The sequence below is a fragment of the Poromitra crassiceps genome (assembly GCF_964638095.1).
Source record: "Poromitra crassiceps genome assembly, chromosome: 10".
Taxonomy (NCBI): domain Eukaryota; kingdom Metazoa; phylum Chordata; class Actinopteri; order Beryciformes; family Melamphaidae; genus Poromitra; species Poromitra crassiceps.
The window spans coordinates 50,631,782-50,656,975 of NC_139631.1; the positions used below are offsets into that span (position 1 = coordinate 50,631,782).

The window sequence follows — 25,194 nt, forward strand, 5'->3', positions numbered from 1 at the left end:
CCGGTCATAATGTTGTTTTTGTCTGGACATTTCTGAGTCTTTGTGTTGCCTGGCTTTCTCAAAGGCATACTGCAGTCGTTTCTGATGGCACTTCACCCAGTTGTCGGTGGAGGAACAGCCCAAATTGTCTGTGAGGCCCATCAAACGGTCCTGTGGGAGAAATCCATGCCTTCCAAACATGAGATAATGTGGTGAATATCCTGTTGAACTGTGTACAGTATTATTATATACCTGAATCATCTCAGGCAGGTGCTCCTGCCAGTTTCTTCTTTCTTCACCCAATGTGCCCAGCAACCCCAAAAGAGTCCGGTTTAGTCTCTCACATGCTCCATTTCCGGCTGGATGATAGGGCGTAGTGTGGCTTTTCCTCAGGCCATACAACTCACACAGTTCATGCATCAGTTGGGATTCAAAGTTCGGGCCCTGGTCAGACATAAATCGTTTAGGCACACCAAAGGGTTGAATTACCTTGTTCCATAGTACCTTAGCTGTTGTTACTGCTGTTTGGTCTTTGGTGACTGCTGCCCAGGCAAATTTGGAGAAATGGTCTACCATTACCAGCACATTATGATAGGGGTCTTCTGGATGACCTATGGACAGAAAGTCTGCAGACAACAGTTCCATGGGGGCAGATGTCTGAATGGGGATCAAAGGGGCTGGTTTAGCAGTAGCAGCTTTGCGCAAGACACAGTTATGGCATTGGGCACACCAGTTGGTAATATCGGTACTTAAATTAGGCCAAAAAAATCTTTTTTGGATTAGGGATATTGTCTTTTCTGGGCCCCAGTGACCTGCATGATCATGATATAGCTGCCATACAAGCTGTTGCTCACCCTCCGGGACCATGAGTTGAATCAAAGGGTCGACTTCCTTGGGGTCCCTTACTGTACGGCACAGCACTCCTTCCATCAGGGAGAGTCGTTCCCAGTGTCGCAGACTACGTAGAACCGGTTTGGACTCAAGTTGTCTCTCCTGCTTGTTTGGCCGATAACCCCTTTTTAGATACCAGCACACTTTCCTCAACGTTGGATCTTCCGCCTGAAGGCTAGACCACTGGGATGACATACGCTCAGGGTACAGGGGCACACCAACTACTACTTTAGGGACCTTTTCCTGGTTGACCTTTCCTGCTCCCACGCACATTGCTCTAGCCACAAGTGCTCCGACGTGTGTGAAGGAGGGGATTTCCACCCCTTCCCTATCTTCCTCTGCATCCCAGGTTGCTGCATCTGGTGGAAATCGGGATAACGCATCTGCACTCTGGTTAATACGTCCTGGACGATACTTTATCTCAAATTGGAAACTTGCCAGGCGTGCTGCCCATCTTTGCTCCAAACACCCAAGTTTAGCTGAGCTCAAGTGCACTAAGGGATTATTATCCGTATACACAACAAAAGGAGCACAGTGTAAATACTCTGCAAACTTTTTGGTCACGGCCCAGGTCAGAGCCAAAAATTCAAGTTTAAAGGAGCTGTAATTTTCATCATTTTTCTCTGTGGGGCTTAGACTCCGGCTAGCAAAAGCTATTACCCTCTCTCTCCCGTCCTGAACTTGGGCCAGTACAGCTCCTAAGCCTTGGTTGCTGGCATCTGTGTACAGAACGAAAGGGAGGTTAAAATCAGCAAAACCCAAGATTGGTGCTGAGGTAAGGGCCATTTTTAGGGCATTGAAGGCATCATCACATACTTGGTTCCATTTAGTATGAAACAAACTCTCCCTTGGATCCTGGGCTGCTCCCAGCATTTGATTTAATGGGCTTGCTATTTTTGAAAAGTCCTTCACAAATCTGCGGTAATAGCCTGCCAAACCTAGAAACGACTGCAGTTGTTTGGTCGTTGTTGGCACAGGCCAATCCTTGATACATGTGATCTTATCCGGGTCCGGGGCAACTCCTCTTGCTGAAACCCGATGTCCCAAATATTGCACTTCCTGTTTCAAAAGGAAACACTTATTGGGCTTCAATTTCAGGCCATGTTCAGCCAATTTGTTAAGCACTGTATCCAAATGGCCCAGATGAGTTTCAAAATCTGGCGAGTATATTATTATATCGTCAAGATAAATCAGCAAAGACTGTAGATTCTGTTCGCCCAGACATGTATGCATCAATCTTTGAAATGTAGCTGGTGCATTTGACAAACCAAAGGGCATTCTAGTGAATTCAAATAGACCCATAGGTGTAGTGAAGGCAGTTTTCTTTCTGTCTGCAGCGGAGACTCCCACCTGCCAATATCCGCTTGCAAGGTCAAGTGTGGAGAAATATTTTGCATTGCCGAGGCTAGCCAATGATTCTTCTATTCGTGGGAGTGGGTACGCATCTTTGTGAGTCACTGAATTGAGTTTGCGATAATCCACACAAAATCTAGGTGTCCCGTCCTTGCGAACTAGCACAATTGGGGAAGCCCACGGACTGGAGCTAGGTGTAATGATGTTAGAGTCCAACATACCTTGAATCAAGCTCTTCACTTCTTGGTACATTTTTGGTGGAATCTGTCTGTAGCGCTCCCGCACAGGTGGGGCGTTGCCTGTGGGGATCACATGTTGTATGGTGTTCGTCAACCCATAGTCCTCTTCATGCGCAGCAAAAGCTCCTTTGTGTCTACACAGCAAAGCCTGCAATTTCTCTCGCTCCTCTGGGGACAGATGGGGACCCATTACATCAGGAAAAACACACTGTTCATCCGACTGGGGTTGACTTTGGGGTTGACTTTGGCCCATACCCACTCGAACAGTGTTTACACCAACACGGGTCATACTCACATCTTTCTCTTGTATGACATCTCCTGGATCAATGAAAAAAGTCTTAGCTAACTTCTGATGTCTGTAAAGGTACAATGGTGAGTCATTGATATTTTGAATTCTCATTAGGACCTTCCCCCCTTGGACTGTGGATAAAGTTCGAGCAATTAAGACTTCACCCACCTCTAGAGGTTCCACCAGGCATTGATAGTCCTTGCCATTTACTCCAGACTTGGTGCGGCCCCACACCAACAGCTCGCTCCGAGCAGGAACCTGTATGGGATAGCGGTTTATGGTGCGCACGTATCCAATAGACCCATCCGGGGCTGCGAAATGTGCCTGTCTGGCACAAATCTTGAAAGCCATGGCCCAGGCTCTCTGTTGAAACTCACTAGTGGAGAGGTGGGGTAAGGGCTTTTGCTGACCCACCTCTCCATAGCAGCGTGAAATAATGTTCATACCAAGAACGCCTTCAGAGTCAGTCAAGCAGTGGTCTTTAGTCACCAAAAAGCCACATTCAGGGAGTTCCACTTGCCCCACTTTAACATGCAATAATACATAGCCCAGGCATGGAATAGCAAATCCATTAGCAGCCTCGAGTGCCAGCCAACTACTGGCGTCCTTTAACATCATGCCATTATTGCCAAAGTGTTTCAAAAAATAGCTGTTTCTCATCAGGGACACATTTGATCCAGTATCAAGAATACATTGTAGTGGAGCGTGGTCAAGGCAGATATCAACTTTAGGGACTCTTCCAATCAATTTTCCCATATCTTCAGTTTGAGGCCCATTGGCATCTAAACATCCCACCGTCTGGGCCGCCACAGTGGTGTGTTTCAGTTTAAAGATGCCGACCTGGCTCTCCCTTGACAAAAGCGAGCTATATGGCCTGGCTGGGAGCAATTGTTGCAAATGGGGGTGCCCTGTTGATCATACCTGTTTGAATTGGTCCGGGGCCTACTCCCCCCCCTGGACAGGGGTCGGTATTGCTGGTTCCAATCAGATTGTTTTGGAGTAGTTTGATGTAGTTCTGACCTAATCTCCTTAATTAGAGACTGAGATAATTCGTTGAACTGTGTTGTCATGTGTTTGTTCATTTCATCTCTTAACTCAGACTTAATCTGTTCCAGATCGTTAACATTACGGTGATTAGCATATCGCTCCCCTCTAGTGGCAAAGCACTGGAGTTGCTCTACTGCTTCTCCATAAGCATGTTCTCTTAAGATGAGCTCCGCTTTAACCGTCTCGAATGTCAATTGGTCATCCAGTAAAATCTTGGTTCTAAATTCACCTCTGATTGCAGCATCTCTCAGTCCTTCAATGAGATGGTCTCTGAGCAGAATATTGTCATCATTAATTCCTCTTGAATCCTTCCGCTTTAGTCGAAGAAAATGTTCTTGTAATCTGAGTGCAAACGAGCTGATGTCTTCCTGAGGTTCTTGACGGGCATTAAAAAATTGAGAGCGCAGGACCGAGGCACTGGTTTTGTCCCCATATAACTTTTCTAGTTCACTAAAAATTAAATCAGCAGTGTTGCGCTTCTCTGATGGTAGAATTAAAATCTCCCTTTTTGCTTTGCCCTCTAAGCAGCACAGTGTCAATTCAGCTCTAAATTCTGCAGGGATACCTTGCAAAACAAATGTTGTTTGAAGGTTACTTTTCCATTCTCCTAGGCCAATATCTGAGTCCCTCCCTTTAAATTTAGTAGTAGCCATGTTGAGCATAGGGAACATGCCCACTGGTCTCAGCACTGCACTACTTGTGCCAGGCTGTGCGTCATTCAGATCAGTCATGTTGCCCTTGCCCACTAAAGACTCTGGCTGTCAGATCCTGCCGACAACGCCAATTGTAACAGGCTCTGGATCTGACCAACCAGCATCAACAGGGGCAAAGAACAACCAGACAGAGGAACGTTCAATTATTTATTTATCTAAAAATGGTCAAAAAGATTAAAGTCCCAAAGAGTCTATGGGCTCAGGGCAGGGCAGCAGTGCAGTTGAGGCGGGGTGGGAAACAAAGGTCCAGATCCTACTGCTTGTATAGATTCCTCAAGGCCCAGGGTCAGCGCTGCGTGTTGGTTGAGTTCGATTCAGTTCAGGGTGGTGGCTGGCAATGCTCTTCAGCCTCGACTACACCCAACTCCAGTCCAACACTTCAGCAACGCTCCACAATGTACCCTGGCCTGCACACAGGACACAAACAGAATAATGAGTCGAGAGCACCAACAGAATAATAAGTCAAGAGCACACAGGAGAAGAATAGTCGAGCACAACATTACATTACAATAAAGCTGAACACCATACCTGCACACAGGACACAAACAGAATAATGAGTGACAAGCATTTGCTGCGTGTGGCTATTTATAGACCAGTGAGTGGAGGCACACCCAGACACACCTGCCTTCAATTACTCCCAATCACACCAGAGCCAAAGTAAAGTCCAAAGTCAAGTTCACACACCCCACCAAGTCACTGCAAACCAAAACACACCCAAAATCAATGACACCCAACGTGAAGGCAAGTATAATGAGCTGATACCAGTACCACAGGTTTACCCTGTTACACTTGCATCCAGGGAAGTGTTGCCGGTGGCGAAGGACAGTGTTCACAAGGAGTGGACAAGCTAACAGGAGCTAGTTTTGATCTATTAAAAGACAATGTTTCAGCCTTGCTTTAGGGAGGCACCCCTGACTGAGTGAGGCCAAGATGGCTCTCACATCTCCCAGACGACAGAGCTGCCCCGCGTCTAGAGGGAGCAAGCTAGCCGGCCCAGAGAAAGAGCTAACTACTAAGGCAGTAGAGTGATCAGACAAGTCAGAGACAGTGGCATATTCACTGCACATAGGTGCACATGGCACAAAAATTGACACCCATCCAGCCTCAAGATGACTTCCCTATGATAGATGGACTATGCCTCTACATGGATCAAGTGAGTTTGACCTGGAACAATTGACTTTAGATTTTTAATCTTTATTTGGAATCGGAGCGTTTTCATGGTGTTCTGAATGGGAGCGGGCAGCTAGAAAATTCCTGCTCACTTGACACTGTACATACATGTCCAAAACACAAAAAATGACACCCATCCAGCCTCAAGATGACTTCCCTATGATAGATGGACTATGCCTCTACATGGATCAAGTGAGTTTGACCTGGAACAATTGACTTTAGATTTTTAATCTTTATTTGGAATCTGAGCGTTTTCATGGTGTTCTGAATGGGAGCGGGCATGCTCACTTGACACTGTACATACATGTCCAAAACACAAAAATTGACACCCATCCAGCCTCAAGATGACTTCCCTATGATAGATGGACTATGCCGCTACATGGATCAAGTGAGTTTGACCTGGAACAATTGACTTTAGATTTTTAATCTTTATTTGGAATCGGAGCGTTTTCATGGTGTTCTGAATGGGAGCGGGCATGCTCACTTGACACTGTACATACATGTCCAAAACACAAAACTTGACACCCATCCAGCCTCAAGATGACTTCCCTATGATAGATGGACTATGCCTCTACATGGATCAAGTGAGTTTGACCTGGAACAATTGACTTTAGATTTTTAATCTTTATTTGGAATCGGAGCGTTTTCATGGTGTTCTGAATGGGAGCGGGCATGCTCACTTGACACTGTACATACAGTACATGTCCAAAACACAGAAATTTACACCCATCCAGCCTCAAGATGACTTCCCTATGATAGATGGACTATGCCTCTACATGGATCAAGTGAGTTTGACCTGGAACAATTGACTTTAGATTTTTAATCTTTATTTGGAATCGGAGTGTTTTCATGGTGTTCTGAATGGGAGCGGGCATGCTCACTTGACACTGTACATACATGTCCAAAACACAAAAATTGACACCCATCCAGCCTCAAGATGACTTCCCTATGATAGATGGACTATGCCTCTACATGGATCAAGTGAGTTTGACCTGGAACAATTGACTTTAGATTTTTAATCTTTATTTGGAATTGGAGCGTTTTCATGGTGTTCTGAATGGGAGCGGGCATGCTCACTTGACACTGTACATACATGTCCAATACACAAAAATTGACACCCATCCAGCCTCAAGATGACTTCCCTATGATAGATGGACTATGCCTCTACATGGATCAAGTGAGTTTGACCTGGAACAATTGACTTTAGATTTTTAATCTTTATTTGGAATGGGAGCGGGCATGCTCACTTGACACTGTACATACATGTCCAAAACACAAAAATTGACACCCATCCAGCCTCAAGATGACTTCCCTATGATAGATGGACTATGCCTCTACATGGATCAAGTGAGTTTGACCTGGAACAATTGACTTTAGATTTTTAATCTTTATTTGAAATCGGACCGTTTTCATGGTGTTCTGACTGATTGGAGCAAGCTTATAATATAGAAGTAGTTAGTACTACAATACCAAAGGATATATAGATCTAAATGGAATATAACCTTTTCCATGTGTATTTTTATTCAATTTGTGTGATATAACTTCAATTTGTGTATTTTATCGAGTTTGAATGATCGCTTTTATTCTGAAAAATCCTGACCGGAAGTAAGAAATTCCTGCTCAGAAATTCCTGCTCATTTGACACTGGCTAACATCACTACGTCCGCTCTAAGTTTCAAAATAAAAGTACCATATGATACAAAAACGGCACCATCAGAATTTAGGTTTACAGGAAGCGTGTACCTTAATAAAATACCTTCACAGGAGTTACTGGGGGGGTTCGTACACTCTGACTGAGTTGGTTTCTTCCATGATGCGTCATCATGGGAAAAACCAATTCGACGGGGGAAAGAGGGGGGTTTCGCTGCAAGCACTGACTTGAGAGGCTGTTCATAACCTCCAGGGCTAGGAAAGAAACATCCGGGGCTCTAGACCCGGAAGCCCAGGGCTGGCGACGCCCATGGTGAGTGAGCATGGCTGTGTGTGGGGGGTGTTGCGTTAGCGTGTGTTTCTTTGTGTAAATATCTGTTCTGTTGCAAGAGTCTCTAGCCCATATACCTATTTTGGGATGCAAGAATTTAAATGTTATTTTAGATTATCTTCACAATCTACTAGCAAACACATATCTCTTTGATCTAAATACCAGGGAAATGTGATTAGATTACTTTTAGATGAAATAGATGATTGAAATGACTCATACTAAACAAAATTCTATTGTCATTGTCTGATTTACTAGGTGCAACTCAACCGGAGGAGCCACAGGAGGAGAGATGATCAGCATTTCCTTGTCACACCCACTGCTTCTGGGCTGATGGGATCTCTGTTGACCTCCGACTGTGAGAGCACCTCGAACCCACAAGACACTTTGCAGACTTTCCAAAGAATATTAAATTGCACTGTTTACTGCTCAGGCTGACTTTTTTTAATAAGTTTGGCAATTCCCATTTGCTTGTCCCTTTTTCATGCTGCCAATTAGGTAAGAACTGCAAAATAAATCTTCCTTTCCATCAGCAAACTTCTTGTGAAAATATGATCTACTGATGTCTACTGCAGCTATGTATTTTCTTTTTCTAGTGAGAATTCTTCTTGTCCAGTTTCACAAGGGCGAACACACATAGTGCTATATCTACTGACTACTGTACCTCATTGCTAACTTTTTTTTTATATATAATATTTTATATATTTTATATATAAATCTCTTCATGCCACGTTGAGTTTTGTGTTAGTCATACCTGTATGTTTCAGATCTTTGATGTTTTTGTAAGTGTTGACTGTCTGCCAACTGTCTTCACCAATACATTTTGGACAATTTATGCTTGTATCTTTGGCCAGTACTTTTCATTGTGACTGTTTACCATAGAGACTTATTACTGCAGTGGTTCTCCAGCCTTTTCAAGTCAAGGACCCCTAAACTCACAAATTCGACCATGGGCCCCAGTTCATAAGATTTAGCCTCAGCTTCCCCCATCTGATAAGATTTTTGCATTGAGTGTTTGATTACAGATAGTATGCAAACCATGTGTTGCTTATGGATGGTGTGTTATTGAAAATAATTAGTTCACGTTTTTGCTGGGGACACCCCACCGGGGGTCTCGGGGCACTAGTTTGAGAACCACTGCATAACTTTATAGGCTGGCTGTGTAGCTACAGTTTGTTTTGTGTGTATATACACTCTATAGTGTATTTGGAGTTTCATTGCAGATATCACAACTTCATTTTTCAGCAAATCTCTTTATTTACAAAATATAGAGAAAGTGCAATATAAACTATTATGGGTGGAAAAAAGAATAGAAAGTAAAATAAAATAAAAAGTATGTCGGCAGTAGACATTCTCCAGAAAGTGGTTGATTTCTCCATCAATTGTTTACTGTATTCACTACAGTTACCTGAGCCTTATACTACGAAGCTATCTTAACAGATCCGCGATCTGTCACTTTGATCTGGTTTGACTGAACAGGATCAAAGCTATCTAGTTTAACGATACTACGACGCTGGTTTTCTACTCGATAACTGAAGTTAGAAGTTAACTTGCTTTGTAGTACGGCTAAACCAGGTTTAAACCCAAACTTATCAGAATCAACCTAAATCTTGCTTTGTAGTACAGTCTCTGGTTGGGGTGTGATGAGACTGTAACAGTCACTTTGGTTGCAATTACATGTTGGTCCACTGTGTGGCGCTCCTTGTTATTGTATTGTCTTTACGGCAACAACTTACTTTACGTCTCACTTCTTCTCCAGTCTGCCTCCATGCAACACGCAAGTCAGACTCTGTGACAACTTGGTGTGTGTGAATTAGCGTTCTCTATGTCTAGCTTCTACATGTATGTGTGTAGAGAATTAGTGCCATAGAGACCAGGCTTTATATGGTCGACAATAAATATACAGTCTGTGTGAAATCCCACAACTGCCGTGGTTTGAGTCTGTCATGTTAGCTGGCTATCCAGGAGGCTAACAGAAGCTACACAACACCCCCAAACTTGTTACAAGACGGGGGGTGGGGGAGGTGATGGGTATGAGAGGGGGGATGGGGGAGTGCTCCGCTCTGGTGGGTGGGGTTCAAGATGTTTTGGTAACACCCCTTTGTTTTGGTTTGAAATGGCGACATCTAGTGGACAAAAAAATCGCACATAGTGCCTTTAACACATGGAAATGTCGCTTGGGATCTTGCGGATACAGAGCAAGTGGAATGACAGCAATCAGTTCAGATTTGGGGATTTCAGAGCGGTCTAATGACGGACACGTCTAAGTTCAGAACTTCAGATGCGCATTCACTGTATGCTGTGACACGCTGTCTCTCTCACACGCACACACACACACGGACACACACACACACCATGCATACAACGCACAATGGTCCTGACCGACGGGACGGGGGGATGACAAAATGAAGTAGGCTACAACATTGCTTAACACACACATTATAATTTCACCCAAAAAGAAATAACTGGGAATTTATACTTTCCATCCTGGGAGAAAGTGTGAAAGTGAACAGAACCAGCTGGAAAACAAAACAATTTTTGCGTCTGGTCCAAAACGAGGAACCGGACTAGGCAGGTGTGAAACACCCTATGGCTCTGGCAACTAATCTGGGCCTGGGCTCTCTCTCTCTATTGGCTCATTTCCACCACATATAACAGCACAGTACAGCTCCACTCGATCTGGTATTACTCGGCTCTACTTGATATAGACTCTGTTTCCATAGCAAGTTTACTTGCCTCCGCCCACACCTGGTCGTCATAGCGACCGCATATCTGCCCTCCGCCCATAGCCGAAGTAGGCTATAAGTATAACGTTAAAATTAAATCAATACACGGAACTTTTAAACTGATTATGAAATACTGGTGCCTCTAAATGACCTACAGTGTACATTGGCAAATGTGACAATCGGCTAGGAGAATGGATATCACTTTGTTGTTACTCAAACTCACATGCATGCACTGCGCGGGGACGGGAGAGGCGCTACAAGGAGAACCCCAGCGGCAGCTCAACAGGTAAGGCCGCGGCTTCGCCTGCGGCCTAGCGGAGCCAACTACAAAGGGCTTCCCGAGGAGCGGACTTTTCTCTCTCTCAAAACAATTGAAAACCACCGCATGTCAAAGCTGAGCAAGGAGATCGATTTTATTTCACCAGCGCCGAAGGCAGCAACCCAGCAAACATGAGACGTCCACCAGACGTGCATATCATGTCTATATTGCGTCGGTCGGTGCAGGACCTTATTTGTATGTCTGTTCGATGTGCAAATCAGGTTCAGTTTATGTACGTCAAAGTACGACCCCTTTTGGATGTGGAAATGTAGTCTAATATTTGAACGTCATTTCTTTGGACGTCCGACTGATGTGCAAATCAGGTTCAGTATCTGGACGTCAAAGTATGACCCCTGTTGGATGTAGGAATGAAGTCTAATATTTGAACGTCATTTCTTTGGACGTATGCTCGACGTGCAGATCAGGTTCACTATCTGGTTATCGAAGTACGACCCCTCTTGGACCTAAATAAGTAGTCTAATATTTGTACGTCATATTTTGGACCTCTGCTCCACGTGCAAAACAGGTTCAGTCTCTGGACGTCAAACTACGACTCCTCTTGGATGTATAAATATAGTTCAATATTTGAACGTCATTTTTTGGACCTCTGCTCCACGTGCAAATCAGGTGCAGTATCTGGACGTCAAACTATGACCCCTTTTGGATGTGGAAATTTAGTTCAATATTTGAACGTCTGGCTAGGATATTTTTTTAGACATCTGCTCGACGTGCAAATCAGGTTCAGTATCTGGACGTCAAATTCCGACCCCTCTTGGATGTAGAAATGCAGTTCAATATTTGAACATCTGGCTAGGAGATTATTTTGAATGTCTGTGGACATGCAAAACAGGTTCAGTATCTGGACATCAAACTACTACCCCTTTTGGACATAGAAATGTAGTTCAATATTTGAATCTCTGGTTAGGAGATTTTTTTGGACGTGTTGATGTGCGAATCAGATTCAGTATCTGGACGTGAAACTACGACCCATCTGGACATAGAAATTTCGGACACAAAATTTTATGGGCTGAATATATCCCTGGAGATGATTTCAGACAAAAAATTTGAGGCAGTTTCGGCCATTTCCGTAGGAGTTATAAGCATGTGATAATGTAACTTTTTAAAACAAAGACTCCTCCCCCCTGCCAAGGGGGTGGGTCCGATCGGTCCCATTTTTGTCAGGTGTACTCCCCTATGGGGTGCGCACAACATACAAAAAAATTGGAGCGCCACGCCCACCGGGGGAGTTAATTGGTAGCGAGGGCTTCAAACTGATGGAAGGTGTAAGGGTTGTATAGTCTGACAGGATACCCATGGGATTGTGGAAGTTGGGAAAAAGTTGAGTTAGACACTTATTCATATGTGAAATTAGACAAGGAATCCAATGCAAGTGGTCTCAAGTATATGCGGCTTTTCAATGGCGAGATATGAGCAATTAACCATTTTGGAGCATGCCATCAGGGCCACTTTTGCAAAATATATACCATTTAAGCTACTTACTATCTAAATTGATCTCAGAAGGGTGGGGGGTGATGCCCCTTGGCCTCGTCCACTTCCATTTAAGGTTATTATTGTATTGTGCCAAGGGCCAACATCACCCGCCATGGGGCGGGGCCAAGGAAGGTGTTGCCCGCCCCCTGGGTCCAGCCCGAGGGCAGAGAGAGGCTCTTAGCCTGGTTATAGGCAGTCTGGAGGTCGGGGTGGCTGTCCTGGGTGTGTAGGGGCGGGAGAGGGCATAGGTCATAGGTCAATCCAGCAGAAAACAGTGTTTATTTCTTTATTTTCCTACTTTTTTAGGTGTGTAGGGGTGTAGCGATTCGGCTCAAATTTGGCAGGCCAACTGCGCGAACATTAGCAATTAACGTTGTGCTACTAAGTTAGGCCAGTTTTGGTCTTAGTAAAATACAGAACTTACACTCAGTCGAACATCCTCAATGACTATTACAGAAAGTCATCACTAACATTTGTGTTCTTTTTTATTTCAGAATTTCAGAAAAGAGTCTTGGAGAAATTGTTTGACATGCACACAGACATCAAAAACCTTTGCCAAAGTGCGCCTGCCCTTTCAGCCACCCATGTGGAGAGGTTGGACACCATGGAGGACTTCCAGAGAGAGGAGCTACACCTTGAGGACAGCAACACTTTTAATAACCTGGTAGGATTAACAAGAGTCTGAAAGTAATAACAGTAGTGCACTTGTTCCAAATGTTTTCGGTTAATGGATAAATGCATTGCTCCAGTGCACTCATGGGGAACGAGCGTATATAGGCCTACTGGAGTATAGCATTGAAGAAGTACATTTTTAAAGCCCCCCTAAAGTAAAAAATCTGTTTTTCTTCTTGTTAGATGTCTGAGCTTCACTGTGCAGAATGATGTCTGTGCCAAGTTTGACACTAGAAGGCTGTTTCCACAATCGCCTGCTGAAAGTGGAAAGTTTATCAGAGCTCACTGAAAAGGCCCGGGTTTTCCAAAAGTATCTTAGTACTAAGAAGCTTCTTAGACCCCTCCCGTGGAGCCTTAAGAAGGGTCTAAGAAGCTTCTTAGCGCTAAGAAGCTTTTGGGAAACCCAGCCAAGGCCGTTTTCAACAGGCAAGATTCGTGACATCACGAATCCTGGAGCCAATCCCTGTCCAGTATTCAGCAGTTGAAGCCCCAACACATTTTTAATCGTCAGGAACCCTTGTCGTCACTTTGTAATGAGTGAGAATGTGTTGAAAAGCCTGTGTTGTATGCTGTGATTGGCTAGTTATGTTCTAGAATCTAGATAACCCTGATTGGTTGCTTTGGATTTTTAAATGAAGAAGAGGGAGGGGAAGCCATTTTAAGGATTTTAACAAGATAATTAATAATAAAGAATAATAATTCATTTATTTTATAAAGCGCTTTTCAATGACCCTAAGATGCTGACACAGTATGAGTACATAGAAAACAAGATAACAACAGGCAACAGATACAAGTAACTCACGTCGATTAGGGATATATGGAAACAGAGGGGAAGGAGGGAGTGTGTGGGAGGGACAGTGGCCAGACAGAAGAGAGGGAGGTGGAAAATGTGTGTGGCACCGTGGCGAGGTAGGAAGAGGTGGTTAAGGGTAGGGGAGGTTGTAAGCTTGGGATAACAGGTAGGTTTTGAGTCGGGATTTAAAGAGCATGTTGCAGGTTAATGTTGCAGAGAAGAGGGGGGCGTGTAATCGGCCAAAGGGAAGATTATAGTGGGGGTGGGGGTGGAGGAGTTGGTGATGGAGGCAGTAGCTATTGATTTGGGAGATTTTGTTAGTGGAGGAAGGCATTGCTGAGATCAGGGGAGCAAAGTGTGGTGTTGTCCGGGGGGTTGGATTCGTTTCTTGACAGTAGAGAAGAGGGTGCGGAGGGGTTTTAACTTTTATGTGGGGAAAAACCATCAGACACAAATTATTATTCAAAGTATTTTATACACATCTTGAAGCATGACTTTAGGGGGTCTTTAATATTCTGAAAATTGTTTTTTAATGGACCTTTTCTAACAGGTGCTGCAACTTGCCCGAATTGGAGGGAAGGATCTAAAGGACTGTGTCCACAAAGTCCTTGACCGGTATGTTTCATTAACTGTTTTCAATAATCTCTCTCTCACTCACACACACACACACACACACACACACACACACACACACACACACACACACACACACACACACACACACACACACACACACACACACACACACACACACACACACACACACACAGAGACATCTGCATTCTCTCTCATCAGACATCTGACCACTGTGTTTTAACTGAGTTAAAGCTGCTGTGATATTTTTGGTTGAAATAGGTGTAAAACAGCTCAATATTCTGACAGCTATCACTAGGATGGCGGGGGACTGCTAACTGCAGTGCTGAAAATGCCACCGGAACTATGCAAAATGAGGAAATCACTTACAGCAGCTTTAAATATGGAAACGGGTCAGAATTTCATACAGTGTGGCTTGACTTGTCATCTGCTTGAACAATGACTTTACATAGAGCAGTGATTTGGACTTGCTTGCTTGATTCTCACATTAACTTTAGACTTGCTTGAGACTTAAAGGTTGAAACTTGCTTGTGACTTGCATATGTGTGACTTACTCCCACCTCTGTGTAAATCACATTTATTTTTCTTCAGGCTCTTCAATAATTCCCTCATGGCCCACTTCAATATGAAGGGGAAAGGGAAAAAAGAGAAGATGGGTCTGGAGACCACCAACCATTACAGAGCACTAAAAGGTAAGCCCATATTTCACGTTGCATAGGGGAAGAAAATTGTGACCTTTTTTATGTTATACAGGGGGAGCAATGGTCTCTTTTTCAGGAGTACCCTGTTCAGATTCTTACACACATTCACACCTGGAAGCTGACCAGCAACCACAGTCTGATCTGCTGGCCACTGATCAGCTGCACTGGAGCGGTCAGAGTTAAGGGCCTTGCTCAAGGTCACCTCAGTGGTGGTAATGAGGGAGGGGCAAGTGCTGCTTTTCACTTCACCCACTCTTTTGGTATTGAACCTACAACCTTCTTGTCACAAGCTTGCTTCCTACCTTTAGGCCACCACTGCCCACAGAGATGAAAATGAAAACATACACTGATGTAGTTTTTAGGGTTTGTTTTTATTATTTGAACTTCTGCTTTCTTCCAAGTAGATAACAGCGATACCTATTTCAACCCAGAAGCCAGAGCACAAGAGAATTAGACTAAAATTGCACATTTAAAATTTTTGTCTTTTTCAACTCTTGCAGCTGCTGTACTGAAATGGAATAAGGATGCAACGGAGGAGGTTATCCGCCAACATGCTGCGGAGCACCTCAAGCATGCACCAGCCAGAAAGGGAGGTCATTCCTAATTAGGGGTTCAAGCCCTGAAGGGGCTGAAACCCTATTGTTTTTGTGCCGGTTTATTATTATTATCGTTGTCGTTTTCCATCTGCCCCGATGCAAATTCCCGTGAGTTGGTAAATGGTAGAGACCTGAGATTTGGCCCAATGACAGATATTGTTGGCAGGTAGCTGCTCAAAAAAGATTTTTCGAATCGGCCTGAAGGTGGCGCTATAATCGATGGTTTTACGTTAAAGGCCTTAACTTCCACGCCGTTGGTCCGATTTTCAAACTTTTTTTTTCCAGATGTTCAGGTGAACCTGCTCTACAAGTTTGCCATAAGGACCCTCAATGTCCGTCTGGAAAATTTTTGAGATATTTGGAAAAGTTTGGAAAACACATTTTTTGCATCTCCTCCTAGACCGTTGGACCGATTTGCACTAGAATCGCCAGGAAGCATCTTTGGAGCAAGCTCTACAACCGTGCTTTTGAAAATCTCCTTTCGTTTCGGAGATATCAATCATTAAAGTTGTGAGAGGGCGTGGCCTCACAGCTAAATTGTCATAACTTCATGACCGATTAAGGAATCTTCACGAAACTTGCAGGAGGTCTTCAGAGACCATCCTAGACCATGTGTGTAAAATTTTGTGCAATTCGACCAAAAGGGGGCGCCATAAACGCCAGAAATGGGCGTGGCCTAACATAAAAAAGGCTGTAACTCCACACCTGTTTGTCCAATGATCGCAAAACTTGTCAGATATATCAAGGAGGATGTCCTAGTCAGAATCAGAAGCTTTGTCATCAGCGCAAGGCTTGAACCCCGCCCATCGCCGCTTGCGGCTATATTTGGTTATTGCAATTTTTTTTATTTTTTTTATAAACTTTAGTTCCAAGGCCAGCAGTAAACAAACTGTAGCATATTTTCATTTTGTTTTAACAGTAACAGCTTTGTCATAACAGTAATTTACAAATTCCCCAGTTACTGAATGGGCTGCACAAGATGTTTTGTGCAAGTGAAGTGAAGTAGCATTGTTCAAAAACTACCTAAGTACAGTAGTCCACACACACATCCAGTTAAGGTGGACCGTAAGTAGACTGTAACAAACAGTTCAGTTTGTCAAGTGCATGCAACTATGACATGACTTTATGAAAGTTGTTGGTCTGTCAACTTGACAATGTTGCTGCAATAAAATGGTTGAAGTCAGATGTACAGACTGGAAAATTGTTCTTATATAAACCAGATGTTGACAAAGTTTTCCTTTGGGGACATAATTTGCAGTTGAAAAAGTAGGAAATCGCAATATATTGATATGTATATATGTGTATATTAATGTTATTACTATTACTGTTGTCTGTCCTGGATTATGACGTTCAAATAAATGTAAGTGATAATTAAATAGTTTGAGAAATTGTTATTTGTAAGTAAGGCCAACTTTGTATAGATTGTCTTGGATAGCAGTATACATGTGGAGGTCTAAAAGGTGTCACGTTACAAGACGTCCAAAAAATAACCACATTTGAACTCATTTTTAAACTTTTATAAAGAGGTATTCAGGACGTCAACAACAGACGTTGACAAGGCGTCATAAAAAGACGTCCATTCTGGCTCCTCAGTAGACATATTTTAGACGTCTAGAAGGACAAAAAACCAGCACTCAAAATAAATCCTTTTGGGTTGTTTTAATACCTTCAAGCAGCAACAGCAGTGACAATGAACGTTTCGGCGTAAGCCTTCTTCAGCATTGTGCTGATAGTGGACGGACATGACGTATAGATAGTGTCAAACCGGAAATACAATCAATTACATTATCAAGTACTGGAAATGTCTCACATCATAAAATATCAAAGAATACAATATCAAAAACATCAGAGAATATCAAAAAAGATAAGATACAATTTAAACAGTACACTTGTATAGATAAGTCTGTATATATTACACAGCAGGAATGCATCAATGTTTTGCATACGAGAAGAATGAGGCTGGATGGCCACACTTGTGTTATATAAGCAAGGATAGAACGTCAACATATTAGAAAAAATCAGTAAGAAAATATTAAAATAGAATTAGAAAAATACATAATAAAATGTATACAAGTGAATGCATTGGATAGAGATACTGCAGGTCCACACATGACACTCCCACACTGCATTACAGTGCAAGAGCATCATGTGTGAACCCACAGCACATCCACCAAATGCACCCCCTAAAGAAAACAACCTAACAAAAGTTCTTCATTCAAGCCCTTGGGGTGTTCTGTCTGTAAGGTATGTATCCAAAATGCCTCTCTTTGTAACAGGGCCTTGTCTCTGTCACCCCCCCTCTTCAGTGGACTTACATGTTCTATACCCTGGAACCTGAGGGAACACACGTCGTGACCCAACTCATTAAAATGCCTGGCGACAGAGGACTTCACTATCGATGGCTTAACATATTTTAGACGTCTGACAAAGACGTTCTGAAGACATCCTTTGCACGTATCTTCTGAACGTCTTTAGGACATCCAACAAAGACGTTCAGAAGACGTTGTTCAGAAGACATCCTCTGGACATCAAACATTGGACGTTCAGAAGACATCCTCTGGACATCAAACATTGGACGTTCAGAAGACGTCGCTAAGAAGACATCCTCTGAACGTCTAATATTAGACGTTCAGAAGAAGTAATTCTGATGACATCCTATGGATGTCAAACTTTGGAGGTTCAGAAGATGTCATGAAAAGACGTCATAAAAACTTCCAGTCTGGCTCCTCGGTGGAGCTCTTTTGGACGTCCAAAAATTACGTTCATAGGACGTTCTTTGGATGTATTCTTGCTCAGTGGGAACACAAAAGACTGATGGAAATAACATAACAGAAGAGAAGGTAAGCTAACTAAACTGGTATCCAGCATTGACAGTAGATGCCTACAGTAAACATGATTCTGCCTGACCAATCAGTCAGTGGGGGCACGGTGGCTCAGTGGTAGAGCTGTCGCCTCACAGTCAGAAGGTCCTGAGTTCGATTCTCGCCTGGGACACTGTGGGCGCTGTGGTTGTGTTCCCCCCCATATCTTCAGTGCCTACTGCCCAGGTGGGGTATCTCGTCGTAAGGGCCTTTCTGTCTGTGTGGAGTTTGCATGTTCTCCCCGTGCTTCCCCAGGGGGTTCCTCTGTATATAACCCCCCCACTAAAAACATGCAGAAGATCAGATCGTCATCGTCATCCGACCAGTGACGACAACATCCGAAGTTGGTCCCCGGGCGCTGTACGAGAAAGCGACCACTGCTCCTGGCCTGCCCCCTGGAGGAAAGGACAAGCCTGGATGGGTCAAATGCAGAGGACATATTTCACCAATCGTTAAAAAATCGTCTGCAGTGTTTTCACGTCACCGTATGGTACCGGGTCCACAGCCCTAGAACCTCAACAGAGCAGGGACCAAACGCACGACTCAACCCCGGCTCAACCCGGGCTGTCCACGTTTTTGATCGGTGGAATGAGACAAAAAAGCGAGACGAGCTGTACGGGGCAAATATGTCACTCCAGGGGCGTTGTGGGTAATGTAGCCGCTAGGTTGACCCGGGGCTGTGTGTGTGTGCGTGTGCGTGTGCGTGTGCGTGTGCGTGTGTGCGTGCGTGCGTGTGTATGTGTATGTGCATGCACATGCATGTATGTATGTGTGTGTGTGTGTGTGTGTGTGTGTGTGTGTGCATGTGTGTATGCACGCGCATGTGTGTGTGTGGGTGTGTGTGTGTGTGTGTGTGTGTGTGTGAAAAGATCCCTCCGTCACCTCGGCGCTCCGGATGGTTGGCGTGGCAACAGGATGCAGCTCCACATCCCTGTTACCACGGAAACAAGCAGCTCCAGACCCTCACTCACCAGATATGACTTATAATTAACACACGCACACATTCACACACACACACACACACACACACACACACACACACACACACACACACACACACACACACACACACTTCAACGTCATGTTTCCGGTCTGTCGCATGTCTGTCAACCGAGGCTGGAGTTTAGGGTTGTACAGATGAAGCCAATGTGGAAGTGATACAGCAAGAAGGTTGTGGTTTGATTCCCGCCTGGGACGTTGTTGGCGTTGGAGGAAGGACATGTCCACTCCTTCATGGTGCCACCTGGAGGGAGGACATGTCCACTCCTCCGTGCTGCACCCTGGAGGAAGGACATGCCTTGATGAGAAGGGGGGGGGGGGGGGGGGGGGAGACTAAATTTCACTGACCACCGTGTCAGCGTGTGTGTGTGTGTGAGTGTGTGTGTGTATGGTCACTGCATGCTGTGGTGTTGTGTGACCAGTAAAGTGACAAGTGTGCTTGTCCCCGTTTCGTTTTGTTAAACATGTTTACATCCTTGTCTTGATCACTCTTTCTTGCATTCATGGTCAGACAGAACCTTCCATGCCTGGAGTGAGAAGGGGCTGGTTTCCATCAAAGACTTATATATAGATGGTCATTTTGCATCCTTTGATGAACTGAAGAGAACATTTAGGTTGCCCGGCACGCAATGGCTCAGATCCCTGCAAATCAGGAAATATGTTCGATCCTTGGAGTGAGCCCTCCTCACTCCAAGCATCTGATTTCTAGATTTGTATGTTTCTTTGACAACTGCAATATGGCCTCTACTGAGAGGATTAGAGAAGCGTGGCAGGGGGAACTTGGCATTGAGTTATCTGACATTATATGGGATAGGAGTCTGTCTGTGGTGCAACTCTGCTCAATTGACAGTACACCAGCTGATCCAATTTAAAGTCACCCATCGTCTTCACTATTCTAAGCACAGGTTGCACAGGATCTTCCCTTCTGTCTCTCCACTGTGTGACAGGTGTCAGGTGTCGGAGGGCACTCTGTCTCGTGCCTTCTGGTCCTGCCCTTCACTGACGGAATTCTGGACTAAGGTGTTTGACTGGTACTCTAAGGCCTACAAAATAACCCTTCAACCGGAGGCAGAACTTGCTATCTTTGGCTGCTCGGAGTCCTCTCTGAACTTCCCTATACAGCTGTGCAACAGTCTGTGACACTGGGGACAATTGTTGCAAAAAACTAATTTTAAAGGAGTGGAAATCTCCTTCTTCACCCTCTTTTCAACTGTGGTTGATGGATATGATCTCTGTTATATGGATGAAGAGACTCAGGTCCCTGAGAACCAACTCACTTGGAAAATGTCTAGTTATCTGGGAGCCGTTTCTAGCCTATCTCGATGAGGTTAGGGCCGATGGGTGACTCAACCAGTCGATTCCTCATGTACCGCTTTTGCGGGATCCCATGTACATCTCTTACAAGTGCATAAGCACCTTATGTAGCACCGTGTTGCAATATTGAATGTTGGTGATTTTTGTATGTTATTTTCTTTTTTCCCTTTTCCTGTATCTGAGCCTGTTTGTCTGTTTTGTTTTGTTTTGTGTTCTGTTCTATAAAAAAAATTTTGGGGGAAAAAATGTTTACAGCCTAGCTAGTTCAGCCTATTCCACCTTTCAACTGTATCGGGGATTAATTTTTATATAACTCATCCATTTTTAGAGTAAAATAGACAATAGAAAATAATATGTTTTGGGGGTGATTGTCCAGTGATCATACTTGCCGATCACGGACAAATAGCAGGTGGAGCTGCGGCTGTGGGAAATCCCTCATCTCGTGTCATCTCGTGTCATCTCGTGCAGTGCGAGCTGCACAAGAACCCCAAGACTGTGACGTCCAAAGTCCCATATACTTCAAGACGGGAGTCCGACTGTCCATATTGTGTCAACAAGGCAGCTCCATGTCACTGCAGCTTAGCCCTGTTTTTGTTTTGTCTGCACTGTGACCTTCACTATGACCTGCCCTTTGACCTTCACTGTGACCTTCACTGTGATCTTCTGGATTTGATTGTTTTTATTATTGGTTATTTTGCTTCATAGGTTTATTTCTCTGTGCTCTTTTGGTTTTATCTACTTTATGTAAAAACACTTTGAATTACCTCTGTGTATGAGATGTGATATCAGGCAGGTGATATTAAGTTTGGCCTCAGGCCAGTTTCTTCTAAGTCATTAGATGGTGGGCCAGAACATCATCAAAAGCTAATTTAAGGAATTGATTTTTTTTTCTTTTTTATGCATCTGGATTTTTTTGCTTTAACCAGCTAGGTTTCATTCTCCCTTTCCATATAGACAGCCAAAGTCACACCCACTTCCAGGTTAAGCATATGAACCAAGGGATTTAAATTTCATCCGCCATTTTATTTTCCATACATTTCGTAAAATGATTTAAAAAATACTTTTACTAGGTCAAAACAAGCGATTCAGCCATGGCCCCCGGATCTTAATTCTTTTTTTAATAAAATAAAAATCTGCGGCCGATACTGTCTTTCAAAGGCTGTGGCGGGCTCAGATCTTAAAGCTTTTAAGTTTGTGATGATACTTATACCAAAAATCAAAATCAACTAAATCATGCTCCAAAGTTAGGCTAAATCGTGACGGAAAAACTGGGATGTTTTCAAAGGGGTCCCTTGACCTCACCTCAAAGATATCAGAATGAGAATGGGTTGTATGGGTAGGGTTACACCTTGAGCTGCATGCAGTTTCTGTCAGAAAGGTGCCTTTCTTTCCCCTTTAAATAAGCTATTCCCCCCCCAATCAAGGGCCCTATCTTCGTACGCCGCTATCGTTTGCGCTTCCGTTTGCGGGCCTCTTATTGCTATCTTCCCTGCGTCTATCGTCTGCCTCCACCATCCAGGTTTGCGCTGGGATCTAAGCGCAGACACAGGTGTAGGCGTGGCCCAGGCGTGTCTGTGGCCTCTAGCCTATCATCTGTCTCCCGCAAGTGTCATTTTGCACTCTGGCAAGGATACCGTCGGTACTGTATTTTCCGAGCGCAAACAGAGGTTTGGGCGTTGCCCGTTCTAAAATAGGCATTCCAGCTCTCAATTTGAACGCCACCAAAAGCTGGTCTTAGCGCAAAAAAAACCTCTATGCCAGGTGTACGCCTGAGCGCAGACAGTATTCTGCTGTAGGGGCCGAGCGAGATGGAGCTTGGTATAGTTTTACGTTCATTACCGTCACTCTTGACTTTGACTTTATACTTCCGGACTCCATACCAAATGCCAAACTGATCTACAGGCTTATACGGCTGCTCGAGAATGCTAAAAAAATAGGACGAGCAAGGAGCTCAGTTCCATATTACAAACTTTTGTATGGCGATTTTGTGAACAAGTTTGCACACATGAATATTGCTTGGAATGAAATGTCCAGCAAATATATATATGTAAAATTGTGTAATGACTTGTATGGTGGTGTTTTCCCCTACAAACATTTAGATGAAACAAGCTCTCAGGTCTGTATCAAAAATATATTTAGTAAGTGTCTCTCAGAAAACAAGAGAGACATCATGTGGCTGGTCTCAGTTGGCAGACTGGCAGTCCGAGCAGTCGTCAAGTGGAGCTGCTTTGTCACAACCAAAGAGTGTCCTATGGATGACTGCATAGAGGATGAAACCATAGAACATCTGCTCCTAAACTGTGAGCGATCTAAATATGTTTGGGGGAAAATGGTCAGTATCGGTCTTAATGTTACTGTGAATTATAATGCTGTGATGTATGGTGTTTTTGATGAAACAATGCCAGGGCCACACCAGGACTTTTTCTGGACAGTTGTTTGTGTGGTCGTGGCCAAGTTGTGGAAAACGAGATGTGCCACGGTTATCCACCAAGCCGTCATCCCGGGTGAAGTGGTCTATAAACAAATCATAACAGAACTGAAAAGACAAAGAACACTGGACATCAGAACAAAGAGACCCACACCCTGGCACCTGCTCACCTTCTAACAGACTTCTTATTTTTGATAACTATTTCTTTCTACTGTTTATACAATGTGTTTACTGTAAATGTAACCCCTGATTGAATAATTTAATAAAGTATATTTAAAAAGGAAAATAGAGCAGGCTCTCTATTGTTAATAATACATGTGTGAATTAGCCTTTTACTACCAGAATTATCTCTTGGCATCAGGGACCCAGCCTTCTCAAGTACAACATAACATTTTATGTATTTATTTATTCAATGAATCAATGAATCAATGAATCAATCAATCAATCAATCAATCAATCAATCAATCAATCAATCAATCAATCAATCAATCAATCAACCCATAACTAGTCTGATAAATGAACATTTATATAAAACAGTAGGTCAGTATAGACAGCAGGCCTGTGTGTGTGTGTGTGTGTGTGTGTGTGTGTGTGTGTGTGTGTGTGTGTGTGTGTGTGTGTGTGTGTGTGTGTGTGTGTGTGTGTGAGACGTGTGTGTGTGTGTGTGTGTGTGTGTGTGTGTGCGCGCGTGCGGTTGGTATTTCCAGTCCCTCCCCTGGCCGCGGGTGGAGCGGGAACGTGGCTGAATTAATTCACGTCGTGACTCGTGAACGCGCTCCCAGCATCCAGCACAGGCTCATAACCGCCCCCGGCCGCGCGCATTCTTATCCCCTGTCGGCGCGCAGGCAGCAGGCACGAGCGTGCAGGATCCAAGGACAGAGCGCGGCTCGCGCAGCATCAGGTCATCTGAGAGGATTCTGATTTTAAAACGAGACAAATCAGCAAAAGATCAAAGAGATTTCAGACAAAAACACAAGAAGAGAATCAACAGTACGAGGAGGCGCGAGACAAAACCACTGTCAAAGGATTTTCTCAGTGAAGACGTGCTTATCAATCAACAAGAACATTCAATCAAATTATCAATCAGAAAAACCGACAGAAACCAGAATTAATCGCAGCTGGAGGGAGACCACAAGGAAACGACAACGGATTTTTTTTTACGGTTTAATTCTGAATTTTAAATTGGAGAAACGAGAAAAACAAAAAGGAGCTCGACAACAGATCAACAGGATCAGAGAAAGACCGGGGAAGGAGAGGGAGAGAGACCTTCACCTCTGACTGAAGAGAAAGAGAGAGAGAGACACATACACACACACTGATTTAAATCAACAGGAGAGCAGATCCCGCAGCAGCAGTGAGTTCCATCTGTTTATCTTTATATTAAAAAGGCTAATAGCTACATGCAGTGACAAAGAATAACACCAGCGGTTACAGACAAAACTTGACAATTAGCCTACAAAATGAAAATTACATGACAAATAATTAGCCTATCAACATGTTACATTTGGAGCACAGCTTTGCATGAGGTAGGCTAGATCATGTTCTAACGTATGACTCTGCTTCCTTAAAAGGTAGCCTACAAAAATATGTTTCTAACACATTTATGGATAGCTATAAAACTTGATCAGCAATATAATTAGATTACGGGTGGGGGTCTAATTTTCTTATCCTCTCATATAATTCCGTCTGTGTAGCCTATCTGACGAGCTGAGATGTGTCACGTCACTTCACCTCATCTTCAATGCACTTTATTTGTCCTCAGGGGCCATTACAGACGCACGCAGATTAGCCTGTAGGGCTCAGTGGTTCTCAACGTGAGGTCTGGGCCCCACCAGGGGTCCTTGAGGGGCTTCCAGGAGGTCCCCAGCAAACTGACGAATTGTTAAACTTCAACATTATTTCATTGACAAGAAGTGAACACTGTTGTCTCTGTCTCTGTTATCTCTCCACCTACACAGACAGTCATGGAGTTCTGGACTAATCTAATCTGACAATAAAACATTCTTAGATTTGAGTCAGAGACAACATCTCATCGGTGGCT

General features: G+C 43.9%; 1 protein-coding gene across 1 annotated transcript in view; it reads left to right on the forward strand.

Moving 5' to 3' along the window:
• Nucleotides 1-12,799: 12,799 nt before the first annotated feature.
• LOC310784501 (glutamate receptor ionotropic, NMDA 1-like) overlaps nt 12,800-25,194 on the forward strand; it is a gene marked incomplete at both ends in the record, with an annotated part of 339,903 nt that continues 327,508 nt past the window's right edge. Inside the window, 4 exons of the mRNA XM_083645485.1 lie at nt 12,800-12,859; nt 14,211-14,275; nt 14,846-14,946; nt 15,456-15,548. Of these exons, the coding sequence (XP_083501611.1) occupies nt 12,800-12,859; nt 14,211-14,275; nt 14,846-14,946; nt 15,456-15,548 (319 nt within the window). The remainder of the gene's footprint in view (nt 12,860-14,210; nt 14,276-14,845; nt 14,947-15,455; nt 15,549-25,194) is intronic.